Raw genomic sequence first — 22,989 nt, 5'->3', positions numbered from 1 at the left:
ACAGATAACACTGCAGTAATTGATTGATCTACCAGTAAGATTAATAAATAATTTAATTATAATTTATTTCAACCTACCGGTAATCGTAATGCCTGGGCAGCGTGGCTTTTGAAATTACCGAAATTGATGTTTCCTTACTTGCCTTAGTTGCCTATAATAACGCTATTTTGACCGAGGCTTAGCGAAATTGCTTAATAATAAAATATTCTGGTTGTTTTAAAGTTTAAAATTAATTATAGTAAATTCCAATGATGTTTTTGTTAGGAACACAATAAAAATCAGACCTAATTAGCCTCCATTTTAATTCCATTTAAAAAAACTTTGGTTTTAAGCGCTTAAAGGCGCGGGTGATCTAACGCCATGTTTTTCTTGCTTAAGTCCCCCTAACGGTGTGAAACACGACGAAAACGCCGTAAGTCCTGGTAAGTCCAACATAAAAAATTAGGGCTAAAATGCGTGTCTCTAACAGTGGTAAAACGCCGTAATTCCAATACCCAAAACAACGCAAGTCAAAGTATGTGTTAATAATGATAAAAATCAATACTTAAACTTAATTGATCTTTATGAAACTTGAAAAGTCGGTAAAATGAAGTGTTATCTTTCATTTAAGATGGTTCCCAAACGTAACGAATGAATAGTTTTCCTTATATGCCTTCTGAGAAAATGCTCTTTTTTTATAAAATTCCCATGTTATGTCTATGGAAAAATATAGTATCTTTCGCCAAATGTCTTAATAATTTTATGGATTCTAAAACCACCCTTAACAACTTTTTTCTTTATAGAATTAACTATTTGATGGATCTTTTTGAAATTTGAACCACAAAATTAGGGCCCGAATTTTAGTTCACTGGCAAAATTTCAAAGCAGCAAACACAATACGAAAAACGTTACGGCCAATCAAAAAACCACCCTTTAGCATTAGAGGCAGTATCAAGTCTTATCTAAGAGAGCGACCGCTCTCCTAGAATTAAAGGGGCGTTTTTGAGTTGAAAATGTCCCATGACAAGTAATTATTAGAATACTCTAGAGGGAAATGTTCATTAGACGTGGTTTGGTGATACACAAATTTGAACAAGAAAATAAGTTTTGTTTAATGTTTTAAGTACAAGAATTAGAAATATAAAAAAAACGGTAATTAACATTGACAAGTTAATCAAATTTGAACAGGAAAAAGTAAGAATACAAATAAAGTTAGAATACAAACAAATGAAACCTAACTTAAGTTTTCGCGCGCCTCTTCTGGCATTACATCGAGCATTACATCGCGCAATACCTTCATTGCAGCACTAAACATATCACGTGTTATATCCAAGTTAGCCTCATTCCAAGCAGTTGTCTTGAAGATGTATATATCATTATTAGCGATGAATTTAACGGCGACTTCTTTAAGTTTTTCCATTCTGTATTTTATTGCAATTAGCAGAATTTCTACGGCGTTTTCCAGGTTGATCAGTGTTTGCAGTCGGTCACCGCAAATCTCTTGTAGATCTGTCAGGAAACAGAGAGAGGCGACATGTATCAATTTTTGGCAAGTGTTGTCGATATTTGATGGCATTTTTCCGGTGTAGATGAAGTATATCAAATCGTAGACGGTGTCCGCGTCGAACACTGTCGTCCAGTCAATTACGTTTTCCTTAGCTTCCTTCAAGTCGCTTGAGAACATCGTTTTAAAATACTCGGATTTGGCTGCCAGCAACATTTTGTGGCAGGGAAAGTCTTTCTCTTCCGTTTTGATGACGCAGTCGCTTAGAAACTTGTTGTTCATGAAATCATCAAGCTCAAGGGGAACTATGCCATCAATCATGTCGTCCTCGATGCCCACCGTTATATTTATCAAGACTGATAAAACTGGACTATGGGTTAAGACGATATCACTCCAGCAGCAAAAGTTTTCGAATTTGAATTGACTACAGTCGGGTCCTCCGAGCTTAGTTTGATACGAACAAGCTTTTCGCCATTTGTTGATGTAAATATCAACATTGCAGTATGACTTGACGTACTTTCTCTTATTACCGGTTACATCCTTACCGATTATCGAAAACTTTTTATCTCTCCAGTCAGCCGTAATCACCCAAAATCGACCTACTGATTCGTTTTGGCTATCAAGGCAATTAAACTGAAGCTCCATACCCATATCAATTTCGTAATCGTCTGCTTTTTCGGGATCCATGGTCAAGTCGCAAGTTTGTCTCTTTAACCGAAGGAGGTTTTCTTTTTCAGTAGCTGAATTCTTATCCATGTCTTTACTGTAATTAACTAATGTTTCAACTGGTCCAATGACTAAACTTAAACCACGAGAAAAACGTTAATGCCACGAGAAAGATAGTGACTTTGCGACTTGAATCTCTGACTTTAAAAAACTAAAAAATTTCCTTTCTAGACCCTGCTGGAATTTTGTCCAATAGAAACTAAGCAAGAGAAACCAAGGGTGGCAGAGGGGGGAAATATCGAAGGTAGATGTTGCAAACGCGAGCAAACGTCACTCACCTAGCGGGGAAAATTGGCAAACCGGAAAACCATTTTTTTGAAGCGTCAACCATAGCATAGCCCACTCGATCACGCGCGTCACGACGCAAGCTGCTCGCGCTATAGAAGCCCCTTCAAAAGGCCAAAAAGTGCAACTTCAGGATTCTTGGCGGGAAATTCGAACTCGCCGAAAGATTAACATTAAGTTCTATGGGAGGAGGTCAGTTTTTTTGGCCATATCCTCTCTTCTATTGATCGAAATGACCTGAAATTTTTATGAGACGTGTGGTTCAACGAGTTTTATTATTCTAAAAAAGATTCAAGCTTCTAGAGTGGATAGTTTATTTTTAAAAAATAATTTTCAAAATCAAAATGATGGGTTCAGTGCTAAGACTGAATATATCTTCGGATCTACTGGTCCAAATGTATTGAAATTTTAACGAGAGGTGTTTAACAATGTATTCTAATATATTAAAAAGGATTGAAGCTTTTAGAGTTGATAATTATTTTAATAAAAATTAATTCACAATGTCATAATTGTAAATTAAGTACTTAATGCAAAGGTTTGTTAATGCACAATATCTTTGGATTTAATGGCCCAAATGTCGTGAAAATTTAATTAGAGGGGTGTTACAATCGATTATATCTGATAATATCTATAGCGCGAGCAGCTTGCGTCGTGACGCGCGTGATCGAGTGGGCTATGACCATAGACATTAGAATGACGTCAACACCAGTCTGCGAAATAAGAATATTTTTTTTAAAAACAAGTCATTTGGGGGTTGGAACCAGTGACCCCCCCCCTTCCCTAGTGCCCGAAATAATAAACTGGTCGTTGTACCCCTAGTTTTTCAATAGATTTGCAATTTATAAACTCATCCCAAGGAGCAGTAACCTACACAGCACATACGTTTAGCCTTTGCAGCAGACGACAAACGAATCCCGAGATCCGGCGATAGGAAATAAGTTGGATAAATGAATTGGTTTTAGACCAAACGAAGGAAGTGTGTTATTTCGTTGACTGCTTGAAAGCTTTTTCTCTATCGTCTGCTCTGCTCTAGTAAATCAAGTGTTCAAAATTTAAGAACTTCAAACGTGTGCTTACATGAAGTATTTTTTAATGGTCGCTGAATGAACTAATTCTGATATAAGATGTTTTCGTGTTTAATAAATAACCGAATTATCTAAAAAGATATGTCTCCTGGTAGGTCTTTTTTCAAATTTAACAATTAAACCCAAAAATTGCGCTAAGCCTTAGTTTTAAAAATATTACATTTTCCTTTTATATGAATGTTTGCTTTTATCAAGAATTATTGCTTTAATCTTCAAATAATATTAATACACTTTTAATATAAATTGTGATTTTTAGAAATCCCCCCCCCCCCTCATTCTTGAACTAAATGTTTTTAACTGTCGTTTGCATTGCCCAAAAAACTTTCTCACGCTTTAGATTATTAGACTAATGGCACCCTGTGTTATTTTTTCCATCGAATTAATTTAATAAGAGACTCATAAATGCCATTTCTATATATTTTATTTTACCAGCTTAAATATTAGGGTAGGATTTTACTTTACTTAACTAACTCAACCAAGCGGGTTTAGAATTTTTTCACTATTTTTTCCGAACTCCCCGTGGTCTAATTAATCAGAATCAAGTGTTGGTTGGGTTAGTTAAGTAAAGTAAAATCCTACCAATATTAAGTGTTTTCGTGAGATGTTTATGTTATTTCAGCTTTAATGGCAATCTCGCTCAATATCTACTGTAAAACAATAATGTAAAATTTGGAACTGGATGCAGATTTCGATCAAAAACACGTTTGGATATTCATGTGAAAACCGGTATGCCCATAAAATCAAGTATCTTTCCTTTCAAGTATTTACATTGAGCTCTTTAGCGTTGCTATTGAATCACTTTTCGGTTCATTAGGGAAAGATGAAGTTCAAGTGCGATCAGTGCGGTTTCCAGACAGGAATAAGCTCAACCTTTAAGAATCATCAATTAATTCACAGCGACGAGCGTCCATTTAAATGCGATATTTGCGAATATCGTGCCCGAAGGCGGGGTGATTTGAAGAACCATGTTGCGACTCACAGTGATGAGCGTCCATTCAAATGCCATATTTGTGAATATCGTGCCCAAACTAGCTGCAATTTAAAGAAACATGTCGTGACTCACAGTGACGAGCGTCCTTTCAAATGCGATATTTGCGATTACCGTGCCCGAACACGCGGGAAATTAAACATGCACGTCACGACTCACGGTGATGAGCGTCCATTCAAATGCGATATTTGCGAATATCGTGCCCGAAGGCGGGGTGATTTGAAGAACCATGTTGCGACTCACAGTGATGAGCGTCCATTCAAATGCCATATTTGTGAATATCGTGCCCAAACTAGCTGCAATTTAAAGAAACATGTCGTGACTCACAGTGACGAGCGTCCTTTCAAATGTGATGTTTGCGATTACCGTGCCCGAACACGCGGGCATTTAAACATACACGTCACGACTCACGGTGATGAGCGTCCATTCAAATGCGATATGTGCGAATATCGTGCCCGAACACGCGGGAATTTAAAGACACACGTCGCGACTCACAGTGATGAGCGTCCCTTCAAATGCGATATTTGCGATCACCATACCCGATATCGTGGTGATTTAAAGAAACACGTCTTGATTCACAGTGAAGATCGTCCTTTCAAATGCGATATTTGCGAATATCGTGCCCGAAGGCGGGGTGATTTAAAGCAGCATGTCGCGGCTCACAATGATGAGCGTCCATTCAAATGCCATATTTGCGATTACCGCGCCCAAACACGCGGGCATTTAAACATACACGTCACGACTCACAGTGACGAGCGTCCTTTCAAATGCGATATTTGCGAATATCGTGCCAAAACACGCAGTAATTTAAAGACACATGGCGCGATTCACAATGATGAGCGTCCATTCAAATGCGATATTTGCGATTACCGTACCCGGAAACGCGAGGATTTAAAGATACACGTTGTGAATCACAGTGACGAGCGTCCCTTTAAGTGTAATTTTTGTGATTTCGCAGCCAGATTAAAGAAAGGGCTAAGAAATCACATTGCTAGACTTCATCCATCAAAATCTGGAATTGAACGAATAATTCCAAAACGTGTTTCGTCAAAACGGAAAAACCAATACGATCAGTCGACAAGCAAGCGGAAACGTGCTTCTGCGAAAGATAATGCTAGAAAACCCGATCAGGCAGACGTGGCATCGAAATTATCAGATTCTAACGAAGTTCAGCCTGAAAGTAGATCAACTGTTGTTGCAGACTTTGTGTTCCCATTAAAACAAAAGGCAGACGACAAACGAAGAAGTTCGCAGCCAGAACGAAGTGGAACAAATACAAACCACGATTATCTGAATGAAATTGCTCAGTCAAAAGAATTGGAAATTCATTCTGAATCCGATCCCGATGAACCCAGAAACGCAACAGAGTCTCATTCTACTCTTTCAGAATCTGTCGGTTCCAACTTCAATCAAGGGATTTCAGTAATGGGCGAATTTAATACCCTATGTTCAACCATAACCTCTGAAAAAATTAAGAAAGAACCCGAACCTTTATCGAACGATAATTTTAGTTCGGAATTTGACTTAAATTGTATCAAATTGGAAAACGAAGCTGCAACGCCTTTTCCATCAAACGAAGTGACATACGACCCAGACGCATCGAGGTTGGAATCCAATGTGAAATGGGAAGAGCCAATTGATCACCTGAAGAAGGAGTTTGGTTTTCATAACAATGACGCTGTTGACCAAGACTCTCAGTTTACCAACAAACGTTGTTCTATTATTTTGACAAGATTGGAAGATTCGGGGAATTACCTTGGATGCTATTACATCAGAATGAAAGAAGCACCTTATCTTTACGAGGCTGTTAAAGTTAATTTAAACTCCGTAATTTAATTCCATTTTGATCTACTTTGGCGTCATTAAAGAGTCAAATGCCTGTTTTCCAATTGAGTAATCGTCACAATTACAGTGATCTCATTTCAACAATCCGCATGTGTTCCCTACCTTGTTTTTTTTTTTCAAATAAGGTTACTCGATTTGATGAGTTGCCTTGCCTTTAGAAACAATATTGTAAGAAAAGGGCAAAAGGCTCCATAACGGCTCATTTCTTTTCGTTATCAAATTAATTTTCATGTTTATTGGCTTTGATTGAGATGGAACATAGTAAGTTAAAACCTTGCGTTTTAAGGGCGTTGACGTTTCTTTATAAAACAGTGTATCTTAGTTAAACAGCGTAGGTCGAGATTCGCCTAAAAATTATAACAAAAAATAAAACTCCATTCTTAATAAAGTTTTCGTTAAATTTAAAAATGGGGGCATTCATTTATTAAACTTATTTATAGCAAAAATATATATTCCATATGAAATGATATACAGTATTTTTTATATTTGTTTTGTAACGTCGGTGAACATTTGGCTACTAGAGAAATAATTTCCCAAGTTATTTGAACTTATTTCTATGGGAGAATTATAGGGATGCACCGATATGGGTACAGCCGATATATCGGCCGGCCGATATATCGGAAATTCGTAGCCGATATATCGGCCGATATTATCGGCCCATAAAAAAGTAATATTTCTCCATGAATATCGTTTCCAAGAGTAGAATCAACATTATTTAGGACCCTTTACGTTTTTCCTTTGTTTTATTAGAGACATGTTTCACATCTCTTTCGTTTAATGTGGTACCGCTAAATATTTTAGCCTTAACCCCCTTCATTAAAAAGTGGTGTGGTCTAAGATAAATCCTTGCTCGGTTTTTAATAAAAATGCAGCTCCTTTATTTGTTCAACAAGAAGTAGCGTTATAAGCAAAATTTTGGACCAGAAGTGAAAAGTTCGAAGTGTACATTAGTGACACGTACCATATATCTTATCAAGTTTTTCCCGGAAATATCGGTTTACATGAAGCCGATATTGGCCGATACCGATATGAAAATTATAGGCCGATATATCGGCCGATATACCGATAACCGATATATCGGTGCATCCCTAGAGAATTATCAGTTTTTCATCAAAAGATGTGATAAATTTTATGGAAATGAAAACAACCTTCAGCAACTTCATTTTTATAAATCAAAGTATCGAAAATTGTATCCACATATAATTTTGTTCTTTCAAATTTTGTGATTCAAGTCAGTAAGCGCAATAGCTTTCTATCACTTGTGACGTATATGGTCTAATTAAATTGTCACGGGCTTAGCTTTGGCAGTGGGCGGACATGTTTGGTACAGCTTTGGTTCTATGGGCAAATGGCATGGACGTCACACTAAGGCCTCTGAGAGACTGAGACACCTCTATACGAAAAACTTTGTCCAATCATAAAACCATATTTTACATTGAAGAAAATAGTAACCCAGGTCTTTCATCATAAAGCACTAAATGATTAAATATTTTAATCGCGTTAGAAAAATCTTTTTCAACTGCGTACAATTTTTTTTTGGCAGAACCCCCAGATTTCAATCAAAGAAAGTTATTTAATTATAGCTGAAAAATACCTACTGAAAGTGACATAAAAGGCTAACCATTATAAAATTATAAAAAAACCGTTTTTACAAACGGAAAAAGCCTGATATATACTACATCGTTGATTTTGGGTCGCCACTCACTGTTCTTGTCACGGCTTCTAAGGGACAGATATTATTTATTCTAACCGTTCCATATGGTATACTCCTATTGGATAGAATCCCGTTGCACCGAATTCAGATTTCTACAATTGTAGCCAAATTTAAAACAATTTATAGCCCAAGGAGCGATTTTCTGCTGAATGGGAATATTTATATGGAAGAGCTTTCGACTGAATGGGATGGGTTTACACATTAAATCATAGCGTTTTCCTTGAGTTGCCGAGCTCCAGTAGCGCAATGGATTAAGTGATTTGGATCATCGAAGAAGTTAAGCAGCATCGAGCGCCGTCAGTATACTTGGGAGCACGGAGCTTCTATTAACAAGCTCCGTGTTGGGAGGGAGATCTCTTACGTAGGTAAGGTTAGGTTACGTTAGGTTAAGGTTAGACAATTTCAAAAATGAAAGTTATTTACTGAAATTTATTGAAGAATGTTATTGGTGAATATATATATTATTTGCTGCAATATCAAAAAGTTTAATAAGAATATAAATTTTATTGTCCGGTCTGGTCTGGTTAGGTTAGGTTAGGTTAGGTTAGGTTAGGTTAGGTTAGGTTTGGTTAGGTTAGGTTAGGTTTGGTTAGGTTTGGTTAGGTTAGGTTTGGTTAGGTCAGGTTAGGTTAGGTTTGGTTAGGTTAGACAATTTCCAACAATGATAATTAATTACTAAGATTTATTGAAGAATGTTATTGGTGAACATAAATATTATTTGCTTCAATATCAAGAAGTTTAATAAGAATATAAATTTTATTGTCCGGTCTGGTCTGATTAGGTTAGGTTAGGTTAGGTTTGGTTTGGTTAGGTTAGGTTAGGTTTGGTTAGGTTTGGTTAGGTTTGGTTAGGTTAGGTTAGGTCAGGTTAGGTTAGGTTTGGTTAGGTTAGACAATTTCCAACAATGATAATTAATTACTAAAATTTATTGAAGAATATTATTGGTGAACATAAATATTATTTGCTTCAATATCTAGAAGTTTAATTAGAAAATCAATTGAAAAATAGGAATGAAAGGAAAATTCATGATTGGAAAAGCGCCCAAATTGCGGTATTCGGTCTAATGGGATTCGGTCGAACAAGACATTCGATCCAATGGGATTCGACCCAATGGTAGACAATCGTTTCATATAACACCACCATTTATTAAAGCGGTAACATTGCGTCATGACAATTAATATCACATGTCATGACAGCACCAACTATGAAAGCGGTAATCTTAACACATTTTCTTTACTTTTTATTTCGGCTGACATTTTTTGAAGCTAAAATTAAATAATTTTTACCATAACAACGAAGTTATGGTAAAAATGTCAGCCGAAATAAAAAGTAAAGAAAATGTGTTAAGATTACCGCATTAATAGTTGGTGCTGTCATGACATGTGATATTAATTGTCATGACGCAATGTTACCGCTTTAATAAATGGTGGTGTTATATGAAACGGTTAGAATAAATAATATCTGTCCCTTAGAAGCCGTGACAAGAACAGTGAGTGGCGACCCAAAATCAACGATGTAGTATATATCAGGTTTTTTTCAGTTTGTAAAAACGTTTTTTTTATAATATGTGTCCCTTCCTTGAAAGGCTTGGTCTTACTAATAATGAAATATGAAATGATTAATTTCAAACGGAATGGATATTTATGTGTCCCTTCCATGAAAGGCTTGGTCTTACTGATAATGAAACGAATCGGAGAACGACAGAGATACGTGCATTGTAACTCAAAGAGAGTCCAAGTCTCAATAAACCAATCGAAGATACGTGCATTTTAACCTCAATGCCTTGGAGTTAGGAGAATTTTGAACTCAAGTACGTCGTTAAAAGATCCCCCACCATGATGAGAGATAGATAGAGCCTACCCTCGAGAAAAACCTACGCGATTTACGCGACCTATACGCTCGTGGCAGCACAAGGGTTGAAAATGAATTGGCGTTTATTCGCTTGAAGCCATAGGCCTGCCATTTCTGGCGTCAAAATTATCTACTCTCCCGTTCCAAAAATTTGCCCGTACAAAGGCAGGAAACTCGAACGACCCGTATATATCAGCCAGTCTGTCGACTGGCTTAAATGATCCTGCGTCTATTTTTAATAACTCAAACCACTTTAATCAGTAGCCAGTCTGGGAAATAGCACACTTCTTCTGGTCCAAAACCAGTTTATTAATTGCTTGGACTAGTTTTTTAATTCAAGAAGTGGGGGTTACTGGTCCTCAGGACCAGTTTATTAATTGCAAATCTATAGGAGAACAAAGGCTGGGACCAGTCCGGAGACCAGTTAATTATTTCGGGGACTGGGGGGTCACTGGTCCCAAGGACTAGTTTAAAAAATATCCTTATTTCCCAGACTGATCAGTACACACTAAACGGGCGGACGCGGGAGTTTTACCACGTGGTTATACGAGGTTCATGGCAGGGTGAGAAATAAGGCGGTGGCACTGGGCAAATGACCAGTTTAAAAATTGTTTTGACCAGTTTATACTGTTTATTTATTAAATGGCTAAGGGTCCAGTGGTCACCGTGACCACTTTTTAAATTACCCTTCTTTAGTAAAAAATAAATTCCCAGTAGTGGGTTGTAGAAATTAATCCAATTCAGCGCAGCTCTGACAGTATGTAGAAACATTAAGTGGTCATTGACCAGTTTTTTAATTGAAACCCTTGGGCTCTACTGGTCATTTGACCAGTTTTAAAAATTTCCTTATTTCTCACCCTGGTTTGTGGCACTAAAATACTACATAAAAGTATTTATTTGTTTCCACCCCTGTTTTTAAAGTTTGAAGGGTTTAGTTTCGTCTGCTCCGCGTTCTGTTGTAAAAACGGGTTTTTAGAGGAAAAGTACTTTGGAACTACTTAAAAGCGTATTAAAACATTGGCAAAATTGAAGAATACCACCTGCTCTTCGAAACTTAACAAATCATATACCAAATGAAAGGTCACGCCTTCCTCTATTCATTGCACACCATTATAGTGAGCGCAAAAAATAATTAACATTAAAAAAGTAATTTTTTATATAGAAGTGTCAAAGGCTTTGCTGGGACTCGCTGTGATGATACACGCACGTGGGTTACAAAAAAATTAATATAAATATAGCTTCAAACATTTGAAGTTTCAGTGATCAAAGAATCGCATTTTTAAAAATTAAAAACGCACCTAACCAAACCAAACCAAACCTAACCTAACCTAACCTAACCAAACCTAACCAAACCAAACCAAACCTAACCTAACCAAACCTAACCTAACCTAACCAAAGCTAACCTAACCTAACCTAACCAAACCTAACCTAACCTAACCTAACCTAACCTAACCTAACCTAACCAAAGCTAACCTAACCTAACCTAACCTAACCTAACCTAACCTAAAATTTATGATTTAAGGTAATGGAAAAGGTGGCAATAAAAAAGGTAATTAGCCATAATTTGGAAAGGTACCAATAATTAGGAGTAAAAACATATTCTATTTAGTAAAATTTTGGAAAAGGGGAAATTTATTCAGTTGATAAAACTTAATAATAACAAAAACAGGCGCACATTTAGCCGCTCATATCACAGCGAGTCCCGGTAAAGCCTTTGACACTGCTATATATTTAATTAGTTTTTTAATGTTAATTATTGTTTGCGCTCACTATAATGGTGTGCAATGAATAGAGGAAGGCGTGACCTTTCATTTGGTATATGATTTGTTAAGTTTGGAAGAGCAGGTGGTATTCTTCAATTTAGCCAAAACATTATCTTAGAACTTATAATTTAAGGTAATTTCGATTGTTTGAATTTTAATTTTTAAATAGGTACCTCATTCGCGAAGACCCGTGGAAATTCCTCTTTGGCTCTCAGGGCTGATTACCTAATTAATTGGACCCCTCCTTTTCGCAATCTTATGGTAAGCTGGATAGATTACTCTAATTAGAATGTTGAATGCTGATTTCCTCATTTTTGCATGATTAGCCAACATACCTCATTCAATTTACGTGAATATTAAGTGTTTTCGTGAGATGTTTATGTTATTTCAGCTTTAATGACAATCTCGCTCAATATCTACTGTTCAACAATGATGTAAAATTTGCAACCCGATTCAGATTTCGATCAAAAACACGTTTGGATGTTCATGTGAAAACCGGTATGCCCATAAAATCAAGTATCTTTCCTTTCAAGTATTTACATTGAGCTCTTAAGCGTTGCTATTGAATCACTTTTCGGTTCATTAGGGAAAGATGAAGTTCAAGTGCGATCAATGCGGTTTCCAGACAGGAATAAGCTCAACCTTTAAGAATCATCAATTAATTCACAGTGACGAGCGTCCATTTAAATGCGATATTTGCGAATATCGTGCCCGAAGGCGGGGTGATTTGAAGAACCATGTTGCGACTCACAGTGATGAGCGTCCATTCAAATGCCATATTTGTGAATATCGTGCCCAAACTAGCTGCAATTTAAAGAAACATGTCGTGACTCACAGTGACGAGCGTCCTTTCAAATGCGATATTTGCGATTACCGTGCCCGAACACGCGGGAAATTAAACATGCACGTCACGACTCACGGTGATGAGCGTCCATTCAAATGCGATTTTTGCGAATATCGTGCCCGAAGGCGGGGTGATTTGAAGAACCATGTCGCGACTCACAACGATCATGAGCGTCCTTTCAAATGCGATTTTTGCGACTACCGCGCCCGAACACGCGGGCATTTAAACATACACGTCACGACTCACGGTGATGAGCGTCCATTCAAATGCGATATTTGCGAATATCGTGCCCGAAGGCGGGGTGATTTGAAGAACCATGTTGCGACTCACAACTATCATGAGCGTCCTTTCAAATGCGATTTTTGCGACTACCGTACCCGAACACGCGGGAATTTAAAGAAACATGTCTTAATTCACAGTGACGAGCGTCCATTCAAATGCGATATTTGCGAACATCGTGCCCGAACACGCGGGAATTTAAAGACCCATGCCGTGACTCACAGTGACGACCGCCCATTTAAGTGTAATTTTTGTGATTTCGCAGCCAGATTAAAGAAAGGGCTAAGAAATCACATTGCTAGACTTCATCCATCAAAATCTGGAATTGAACGAAAAATTCCGAAAAGTGTTTCGTCAAAACGGAAAAACCAATACGATCAGTCGACAAGCAAGCGGAAACGTGCTTCTGCGAAAGATAATGCTAGAAAACCCGATCAGGCAGACAGGAAATCGAAATTATCAGATTCTAACGAAGTTCAATCTGAAAGTAGATCAACTGTTGTTGCAGATTTTGTGTTCCCTTTAAAACAAAAGGCAGACCACAAACGAAGAAGTTCGCAGCTAGAACGAAGTGGGACAAATACAAACCATGATTCTCTTAATGAAATTGCTCAGTCGAAAGAATTGGAAATTCATTCTGAATCCGATCCCGATGAACCCAGAAACGCAACAGAGTCTAATTCTGCTCTTTCAGAATCTGTCGGTTCCAACTTCAATCAAGGGATTTCAGTAATGGGCGAATTTAATACCCTATGTTCAACCATAACCTCTGAAAAAATTAAGAAAGAACCCGAACCTTTATCGAACGATAATTTTAGTTCGGAATTTGACTTAAATTGTATCAAATTGGAAAACGAAGCTGCAACGCCTTTTCCATCAAACGAAGTGACATACGACCCAGACGCATCGAGGTTGGAATCAAATGTGAAATGGGAAGAGCCAATTGATCACCTGAAGAAGGAGTTCGGTTTTCATAACAATGACGCTGTTGACCAAGACTCTCAGTTTACCAACAAACGATGTTCTATTATTTTGACAAGATTGGAAGATTCGGGGAATTACCTTGGATGCTATTACATCAGAATGAAAGAAGCACCTTATCTTTACGAGGTTGTTAAAGTTAATTTGAACCCCGTAATTTAGTTCCATTTTGATTTACTGTAATGTGACTGAAGAGGCTTATGTCTGTTTTCTCATTGTCGTCAAAATTACTGTGCTATCCTTCCATTTTAAATAATTGTTTCGTGTGTTCTTGCTTGGGTTTCAAATAAAGACTCGAGTTGATGAATTACGTGACAAACCTTTTATCGCCCGTTGAAAACAAACCATTTTACAAGTAGAGGCTCCGAAACAACGCCTTTCTTTTCTTAAGCAATTTGTTTTTCACTTTTCTAAGGTTGCAAGTGTTTTTATTTAATTTTTTGACAACGTCGTTCGGAACCAACAGCTAGAGATGTGAAATTACCGTAATTTTTAAAAACGGTAATTTACCGATAAATTACCGGCAATTTACCGATTGAAATTTAGGGAAAGCAAAAATTACTGTTCAGCCGGTAATTTTTGGTAATTTATATTTCCCCGCACTTAACAGTCCATTACTTTAAACAACGTTTAATTGTGAGCACTATTGACTGCTTTACACGTATTTGCGGCTTTTGCTACCAAGACGGCAGCCGTGGCCTTCTAATCTGATCTCTAACTAAAAATTTATTAAAAGACTAATTTCTAGCGCAACTTGTACTGGCTAGCGAGTAGCGCCTGGTGAGTCATTTTAGAAGTAACGCAGAAATAATTGATCGTTTAAGTGTAAAATGAAGTTTTAAGGCGTAATAAAAATGTTTGGTAATTTACCGCCGTAATTTACCAGTAAATTACCATTGTAAAATTACGGTAAGATATAAAAAGGTAATTTACGCGGTGTTGGGTAATTTACTGGCCATGAATTACCGACTCACATCTCTACCAACAGCAAAGCAGCCCCTATTTTTCAACCAAATTGGAAGGCTCTAAAGACCCAAAGGCTACCTATTTCGAAAAAGTTGAAAAGTAAACATTTTAATATCTGAGACTGTGTTATCTGCATGTGTGAAAATCTTTCGAAACCGGTCCAAGTGGTCAAAGTACAAGTAGCGGGGAAACTTTAAGTGGATTCTTGACTAAACTGGATAGAGTTATTTGGAAATTGGTGGTATCAGAAGTATATAATACTTCTCTTTGAGGAAAGGTTACCACATACATAGCCAACTAGATTGGCTATGCCACAAAGTGGGGGTAAGTGTAACGTCATTCTCATCTACATCAGAACATTTGGAGGAAGGTTACTAAACCGAATCACAGACGCGATAAATAGTTCCCTCATCATTACTCTATTAGCGCTTAACTATTTGCAAAGGCGCGCTTGTGGATTATTGTGCCACTTCAAGACGAGGTTTGTGGGTTTATTGCTGGGGATTTAGTGCCAAATAATTAAAGAATTCACCCTGCACGGTGCGATGCCCATCTGAACTTAGTTTGATGAGCGGGAGAGCAAACAAAAAGGGTGAGGCTGGGAAGAATCACGTTACATAACCAAAGTATTATGTGGATACAGAGTGTCATCCTTCTTCTATTATCCCCTTCTGGTGGTTTTGAATTTTTCTCTTTGACATTAGAAGAAACTACACGCTCTGAAATTTTGATGTCTTTTTACCTAAAAAATATTTATTGAAACTGTCACGCTTCTCATTAAAGTTTGAGGACATTTGTGACACCAGGGCCCCCAGAGGTCCTATAATATAAATAAATCCTTTAATTTGTAAGTGTCCTTTAAAATCCTATATTTCTGCATAAAGTCCTATATTTTTAAATATTTCACCGATTTTAATCCACCGAATAGGTAAACTCCATACTATTTCAGTATAAATGTCAATCGTTTACTTTGGATGTAAGCTTTTTTATTTAGATGCTGTTGCCGTATTGAGCTAGTTACTACGTCCAAGATCACGTCATGTGCATCTTTAAAAAAGAACGGAATTAATGTTTTAGTGTCCTTTATAATTCTATAATTCTGGAAAAAAATTCCTATAAAATCCTATATTTTAATGAAAAATTACCTATAATACCTATAAATATTTTCGAAATTCGGCTGAGGGCCCTCAGGCAGGGAGCCCAGCGGTCCTGTAATTACTAAAAAATCCTATATTTTTGAACCTGTTCTATAGTATCCTATAATTTCATGAAAGGTCCTATAATATCCTATATTATGTCATATAATTGCATTGTAATATCGTTTCTCAACGTTTGACTTACGTCAAATTTAAAAGAAATGCTTTTAAAATGGCAATTTTTACCTCTCCGAGTGTTGTTTGTCACGGAGAGGTATTACACCGGCCGTGTCTGTCTGTCTGTCAGACCCCACGTGACCGCGTTCGCAGTTTGCGTATCGGAGCAAACGTGTTCCCAATTTCCGGACTGCATTGACAGTTCACGGAAATTTGGGTTTGTCTCCTCTGGCTATTCTACTTGAGTTCCAACACCACCAGCTTTGGTTTTCGTCCACTCCACATGGACACTAGTCTGTACTTGCTAGCTTCCTAGCACAAACATCTTCTGATCTTCGTCAATTTCACCTTGCACCAACTTCTATGCACCAACTTCTATGCACCACCATCTTCTGTTCTTCGTCAATTCCACATTGACACCAGCTTCTATGCACCACCATCTTCAGGTCTTTGTCCATTCCACATGGACGCCAGTCAGTCCATTCCGGCTTCTTTTCCTTCGTCACCGTTTGGTTTCAAGATATACGCGGCGATCGGCTAGGGTTACGACTCACGAGAAACGTCCAGCCTCCCAATGGCAGGGCTTCCACCATCGGTTCACGCGAATGCGTTTTTATCTATTATTATAATGGAAACGAATCGTATATATATCCCAAAATTTGAAAAAAGCGGGCAAGAGGGGTACCCTTCACTTTAAACGTCAATATTAGCAAAGTTTCGAAAGATAATAGGAACAACTTTATTTTAAACGATTTAACTATTTTTAAAGTTATTTACTGGCGATTAAAATAATTAATAACATTTATATTTAATTAATTATTTAAGATAAACTTGTTTCTATGTACTGACACAAGTGAGAGTTAATATAGAACGAGTAATGAAGATTGCATCTGAATCGAAACACTACACGCATATCAAAGTTAATATAAAGCGAGTAGGATGAAAAGATCTCTTACAAAACGGTAACATTTCGTTTGGCAGAATATTAAATGGAAATACTTAAATATTTTTCGGCATTACGATTCTTTTAGTAGTTGTGTAGCTATAAAGCTCTGTTTCATCTCAATATTCCAAGAACATCTTTTGATATTAACATTTAAAATTTGGTGTTTACTTTTTAATTCATCTTTACTACATTTATATATAGTGTAAACGTAACTTTTAGCTTCATTAAATAATTAGGATATTAATACTTCATCTCTCCATACGTGTTGAAACGACTGGATCTATGAGATAAGATAACCTAGATCTTAACCAGAATTGACCTTGTTTCATGTCCTCTTATAGGAGGTCTTAACGGTTCAGAGTGAGCCGAAACTTAAATACACATTTAAGTGATAGATATTTGGTCCTCATTAGAATCACTGAGGATACGCAGGAAATTATTAAACGCTTTAAACTTTACAAATGATCATTGCAATATCTCGCCGGTTAGAACTATGTATTTCCGGTTTGTCTCATTGGCTGGCGGACCGGTGTTTGGAAAGTAAATTCGTCTCGGCTCGGAGAGGTTTATTTTGGTTTCCCAACTTGTAATTTGTTAGTGCACTTGTTTTCTAAATTGTAAATTACAACGTTTTTGAATACAGCCTTTACGCTTACTAAAAAGTCGCCTTGTTTAAGTTGTTAGCTTTGCCCTTATCTGTATCGCGACTTACGTCCCCTTCGCTCTAGGAGCACCAGTTCAAAAAATGCAACTTCACATTTCTTCCCTCTCTCTCCTCGATCGCCCCCCCCCCCCCATTCTTCTCGAAGCCTCAGAGTCCGGACAGACAACAGCCCTTTGCTTTGTTAGTTTGATCGACGCGAGCTAATCAGTTATGTCGTTGAATTGTTAATTTTTTTAAGTTGGATTTAAATATTTAAAATTAGACCGGAATGAATGATTTCTGTGATCAAAACTGTGGCAAGATCAAGGAACCGAGGATGCAAATCATTTTGGCATGAAATTTTTGCTGTAAGTATGTCTTTTTGGCAAGTTTTTATTAGCTTAGTGTGCCGTTTAGGGTTAGTGAAGGGGGCGGTTAGGGTTAAAGCGTGCTTAACTCGGGGCAAAATGGTGGGTGTACGGAGAATCAAGAGCGCGTTCTTCCCTCCCCTTCTTTATCCCCCTTCTCGAAGTTTTCAATCAAGGCCTGTGCGCGGCGCCGATTTTTTTTGCCAATTTAAGTTGCCAAATTCTCTCACCTGGGGCGCTAAATAGTTTGAAATGTTCATTTTCTCGTGCTTGGAATTTTAAATACTAATTTTCCGCTATTATTATTATTATTATTATTAAAAGTCGCCCCCCTTCGAAACTACCGCGCACAGGCGTTGATTAACGTAGGCAACGCTTCGACAAACGGCCATTTGTCAGTCAGTTTTTATTGACACGAGCTAATCGGACGATTATTTCTACGAATTATTGTTAATTTTTTTAAGTCGGATTAAAACGTTTTAAAATTAGGCCGAAATTAATTAATTTTGTGATCAAAACTGTTCCAAGATCGAGGAACCTGGGATTCAGATCATTTTGGGATGAAATATTTTCTGTAAGTTTGTCTTTTTGGCAAGTTTTTATTTTTCAAGTGCCGTTAGGGTGGTTAGAGTTAACGCGAGGTTGGCTCGGGTAAAAATGGTGGGTGTACGGAGGATCAGGATCATAATTGTGGCCCATGCATGGTGTTGTATTCCTTCAGCGTAAAGTTAGGTTGCGCCCCGTACGTGACGCTAATGGGCGGTCTACGTTATTTTTTATTATTATTATTATTATTATTTTGATTTTTAAATCGTAATTTTTTTAAACACATTTTTTTATTGATTTTTTTTCTTCCTATTTTTCCTATTAGAAATCAAATTTTTTGCTGGGTTCCCTGCCATAAAATGACGTGTGTTACCTTTCAAATATTTACATTCAACTCTAATGAGATTCCTAAAGCGTTGTGATTTAAAGTATCACTTTTTGGTTGGGAAAGATGAAGTTCAAGTGCGATCAGTGCGGTTTCCAGACAGGAATAAGCTCGATCTTTAAGAAACATAAATTGATTCACAGTGACGAGCGTCCGTTCAAATGCGATATTTGCGATTACCGTGCACGAAGACGCGATCATTTAAAGAGGCATGTCGCGGGTCACAGTGATGAGCGCCCATTTAAATGCGGTATTTGCGATTACCGTACCCGAAGACGCGGGAATTTAAACAAACACGTCACGATTCATGGTGATGAGCGTCCATTCAAATGCGATATTTGCGAATATCGTGCCCGAAGGCGGGGTGATTTAAAGCAACATGTCGCGACTCACAATGATGAGCGTCCATTCAAATGCGATATTTGCGATTACCGTACCCGGAGACGCGGGAATTTAAAGATACACAATGTGACTCACAGTGACGAGCGTCCCTTTAAGTGTAATTTTTGTGATTTCGCAGCCAAATTAAAGAATGTACTAATAGATCACATTGCTAGACTTCATCCATCAAAATCTGGAGTTGAACGAATAATTCCAAAACGTGTTTCGTCAAAACGGAAAAACCAATACAATCAGTCGACAAGCAAGCGGAAACGTGCTTCTGCGAAAGATAATGCTGGAAAACCCGATCAGGCAGACAGGAAATCGAAATTATCAGATTCTAGCAAAGTTCAGAATGAAAGTAGATCAACTGATGTTGCAGACTTTGTTTTCCCTTTAAAACAAAAGCCAGACGACAAACGAAGAAGTTCGCAGCCAGAACGAAGTGGGCCAAATACAAACCACGATTCTCCTAATGAAATTCCTCATCCAAAAGAATTGGAAATTCATTCTGAATCAGATCCCGATGAACCCAGAAACGCAACAGAGTCTCATTCTAGTCTTTCAGAATCTGTCGGTTCCGACTTCAAACAAGGGATTTCATTATTGGGCGAATTTAATACCATATGTCCAACCATAACCTGTGAAGAAATTAAGAAAGAACCCGAACCTTTATCGAACGATAATTTTAGTTCTGAATTTGACTTAAATTGTGTCAAATTGGAAAACGAAGCTGCAACGCCTTTTCCATCAAACGAAGTGATATACGACCCAGACGCATCGAGGCTAAATTCCAATGTGAAATGGGAAGAACCAATTGATCACCTGAAGAATGAGTTCGGTTTTCACAACAATGACGTTGTTGACCATGAAACTCAGTTTACCAACAAACAGTGTTCGGTTATTTTGACAAAACTGGAAGGTTCGGGGAATTATCATGGATGCTATTACATCAGAGTGAAAGAAGCACCTTATCTTTACGAGGTGGTTAAAGTCAATTTGAATCCCATCATTTAATTTCATTTTTATCTACTTTAACTTGACTAAAGAGTCTTATGTATGTTTTCCAATTGCGTAGTCGTCAAAATTACTGCGCTATCATTATTTTTTTCAATAAATGTTCCGTGTTTATCGCTTTGCTTTCAAATAAAGCCACTCGAATTGACGATATACGTTACAAAATTCTTAACGGGCTCGGGAATCAATTTTACAAATAGAGGCTCAGGAACAACTTGGAGTCAATGTTTTTTTTTATTTCGAAAACTTCACTGAGTATCAACACCGAAACACTTGCCTCTATTTAAGCCAAAGTTTAAGGCTCTAAACACCCAAATATTACCAATTTCAGACAAGTAGATAATTAAAATTTTTAGCCACGTCGTATGATGAACATCTACGATGTGGGTCTTAGTTTGACCTGCCCTGTTGTTGTCGGTGGGGGTGGGCGGCGGCGTAGTTGTCGTGAAAGAGTATTTGGCAGTTTAAAATTTTTCGTTCGTCATTGAAGAGAGAGTGAATGGGAGTTGAGATTTACGTTTGTTCGATATATTTAAAGCGAGAGAGAGCGTTATTGCCTTAATTTTAATAGGAGGTTTCCTACTCCCTTTAAATTTCCTGTCACCCGTCGACAATAAGGATTGTACGCTTTCAATCACGCTCCCCTATCCCCTATTTCAACATTCGAGGGAAATTTTTAAAGCAAAAGCAACTATATACTGACGTTATTTTTATAATGGTCTTAAGGCACCGGGATATTACAATTATTGGGTGTTTTACCCAATTCTTTCTCTTTCTAGCGCTTCTGGTCATAAGTTCATTTTAGAAATTTATAAGATGCGAAAATTATGCGTCGGCATAAGTCTATGTTGTATGCCTAAACTTTCTGTACGTGTATTAATTGAGTATTAATTGAGCGTTAAGTACGTAATCATTTTAGCTTTGCTAATGGTAACTCGATCATCGAGGAGGTAATCACTAAAACTTAATGTTCTTCTATTAAGGGTGTGTAATCATTTTAGCATTGTTGTTGTTTGAATGGTCGGATCTTTCCTATTTACGAGGCCGCCTTCGATAGTGGGATTTTTTTAGTAGGATAGTAGTAAAAATAGTAGTATTTTTCCTAGATCAAAAAGCTAGACCGATGACGGAGAAAATGCTATGAACAGCTCTATTTGAATACTCATTAGGCATATTTCAGAAGCAACGTTTTCGTATGATTTTACTGTTTTAACAGTTTTTGATTATTTAACCTAATGTTCTCAGCGAAATTTCCCAAAAGAAATTCATATTGTACTATTAATGCGCTCAAAATAACGAAACATATGTCACCAAAGTGAACTTCCCCACATCTTGGCCTCTCAACTAGGTGTCTATAGTCGCCCTATTGTGAGGCCACTCCTAATCTCGTCTGTCTCTACACGGAAATCAGTAAACCCCATCTCTACTGGCCTCTCAAGTAGGCCACTACTGACGCATAGTTGAGCGGCCAGTGTAATAGTCCATGGTTCCATTTTGCTTGTTTATTCTCTACTGGCCTCTCAAGTAGGCCACTACTGACGCATAGTTGAGCGGCCAGTGTAATAGTCCATGGTTCCATTTTGCTTGTTTATTCTCTACTGGCCTCTCAAGTAGGCCACTACTGACGCATAGTTGAGCGGCCAGTGTAATAGTCCATGGTTCCATTTTGCTTGTTTATTCTCTACTGGCCTCTCAAGTAGGCCACTACTGACGCCTAGTTGAGCGGCCAGTGTAATAGTCCATGGTTCCATTTTGCTTGTTTATTCTCTACTGGCCTCTCAAGTAGGCCACTACTGACGCATAGTTGAGCGGCCAGTGTAATAGTCCATGGTTCCATTTTGCTTGTTTATTCTCTACTGGCCTCTCAAGTAGGCCACTACTGACGCCTAGTTGAGCGGCCAGTGTAATAGTCCATGGTTCCATTTTGCTTGTTTATTCTCTACTGGCCTCTCAAGTAGGCCACTACTGACGCATAGTTGAGCGGTCAGTGTAATAGTCCATGGTTCCATTTTGCTTGTTTATTCTCTACTGGCCTCTCAAGTAGGCCACTACTGACGCATAGTTGAGCGGCCAGTGTAATAGTCCATGGTTCCATTTTGCTTGTTTATTCTCTACTGGCCTCTCAAGTAGGCCACTACTGACGCCTAGTTGAGCGGCCAGTGTAATAGTCCATGGTTCCATTTTGCTTGTTTATTATCTACTGGCCTCTCAAGTAGGCCACTACTGACGCCTAGTTGAGAGGCCAGTGTAATAGTCCATGGTTCCATTTTGCTTGTTTATTATCTACTGGCCTCTCAAGTAGGCCACTACTGACGCCTAGTTGAGAGGCCAGTGTAATAGTCCATGGTTCCATTTTGCTTGTTTATTCTCTACTGGCCTCTCAAGTAGGCCACTACTGACGCCTAGTTGAGAGGCCAGTGTAATAGTCCATGGTTCCATTTAGCTTGTTTATTCTCTACTGGCCTCTCAAGTAGGCCACTACTGACGCCTAGTTGACCGGCCAGTGTAATAGTCCATGGTTCCATTTAGCTTGTTTATTCTCTACTGGCCTCTCAAGTAGGCCACTACTGACGCCTAGTT

At 37.9% G+C, this 22,989-nt stretch overlaps 4 protein-coding genes across 10 annotated transcripts in view; 3 read left to right on the top strand and 1 right to left on the bottom strand.

The window, feature by feature from the left end:
- The window catches only part of LOC149610550 (uncharacterized), an 85,345-nt gene extending 78,760 nt beyond the window's left edge, over window positions 1-6,585 (top strand). For 2 of the 4 annotated variants that reach the window (XM_089859079.1, XM_089859080.1), the window contains exon 3: window positions 4,199-6,585. In XM_089859079.1, the coding sequence (XP_089715205.1) occupies window positions 4,400-6,403 (2,004 nt within the window). In that variant the 5' untranslated portion in view covers window positions 4,199-4,399 and the 3' untranslated portion in view covers window positions 6,404-6,585. The remainder of the gene's footprint in view (window positions 1-4,198) is intronic. The other 2 variants (XM_089859077.1, XM_089859078.1) reach the window with 1 other exon arrangement.
- The window catches only part of LOC149610541 (neurogenic protein big brain-like), a 291,238-nt gene that overhangs the window by 81,846 nt on the left and 186,403 nt on the right, over window positions 1-22,989 (bottom strand). The window lies entirely within an intron of this gene.
- LOC149610549 (uncharacterized) lies at window positions 3,412-14,141 on the top strand. 3 transcript variants are annotated; one of them, XM_089859097.1, is made up of 4 exons: window positions 3,412-3,670; window positions 11,910-12,001; window positions 12,132-12,238; window positions 12,327-14,141. In XM_089859097.1, exon 4 carries the CDS (start codon window positions 12,333-12,335, stop codon window positions 14,004-14,006), a length of 1,674 nt encoding a protein of 557 aa, XP_089715223.1. In that variant the 5' UTR covers window positions 3,412-3,670; window positions 11,910-12,001; window positions 12,132-12,238; window positions 12,327-12,332; the 3' UTR covers window positions 14,007-14,141. The 3 variants fall into 3 exon arrangements, with proteins under 3 accessions (XP_089715223.1, XP_089715220.1, XP_089715221.1); XM_089859094.1 differs by having other exon boundaries at window positions 12,132-14,141; XM_089859095.1 differs by lacking the exon at window positions 3,412-3,670 and adding an exon at window positions 10,044-10,983 and having other exon boundaries at window positions 12,132-14,141.
- Window positions 18,959-20,557, top strand: LOC149610548 (uncharacterized). The gene has a single exon (XM_089859103.1). It carries the CDS (start codon window positions 19,078-19,080, stop codon window positions 20,407-20,409), a length of 1,332 nt encoding a protein of 443 aa, XP_089715229.1. The 5' UTR covers window positions 18,959-19,077; the 3' UTR covers window positions 20,410-20,557.

This window comes from Phalangium opilio, unplaced genomic scaffold (genome assembly GCF_054372755.1).
Source record: "Phalangium opilio isolate 3A_F unplaced genomic scaffold, DU_Popi_V2 ptg000329l_1, whole genome shotgun sequence".
Taxonomy (NCBI): domain Eukaryota; kingdom Metazoa; phylum Arthropoda; class Arachnida; order Opiliones; family Phalangiidae; genus Phalangium; species Phalangium opilio.
The sequence above is the reverse complement of the archived record's forward strand: the minus strand, read 5'-3'. Positions and strand labels throughout refer to the sequence as shown.

Excerpts from the sequence above, each read along its gene's own strand:
- LOC149610549 (XM_089859097.1), top strand. The coding sequence starts at position 12,333 with ATGAAGTTCAAGTGCGATCAATGCGGTTTCCAGACAGGAATAAGCTCA.
- LOC149610548 (XM_089859103.1), top strand. The coding sequence starts at position 19,078 with ATGAAGTTCAAGTGCGATCAGTGCGGTTTCCAGACAGGAATAAGCTCG.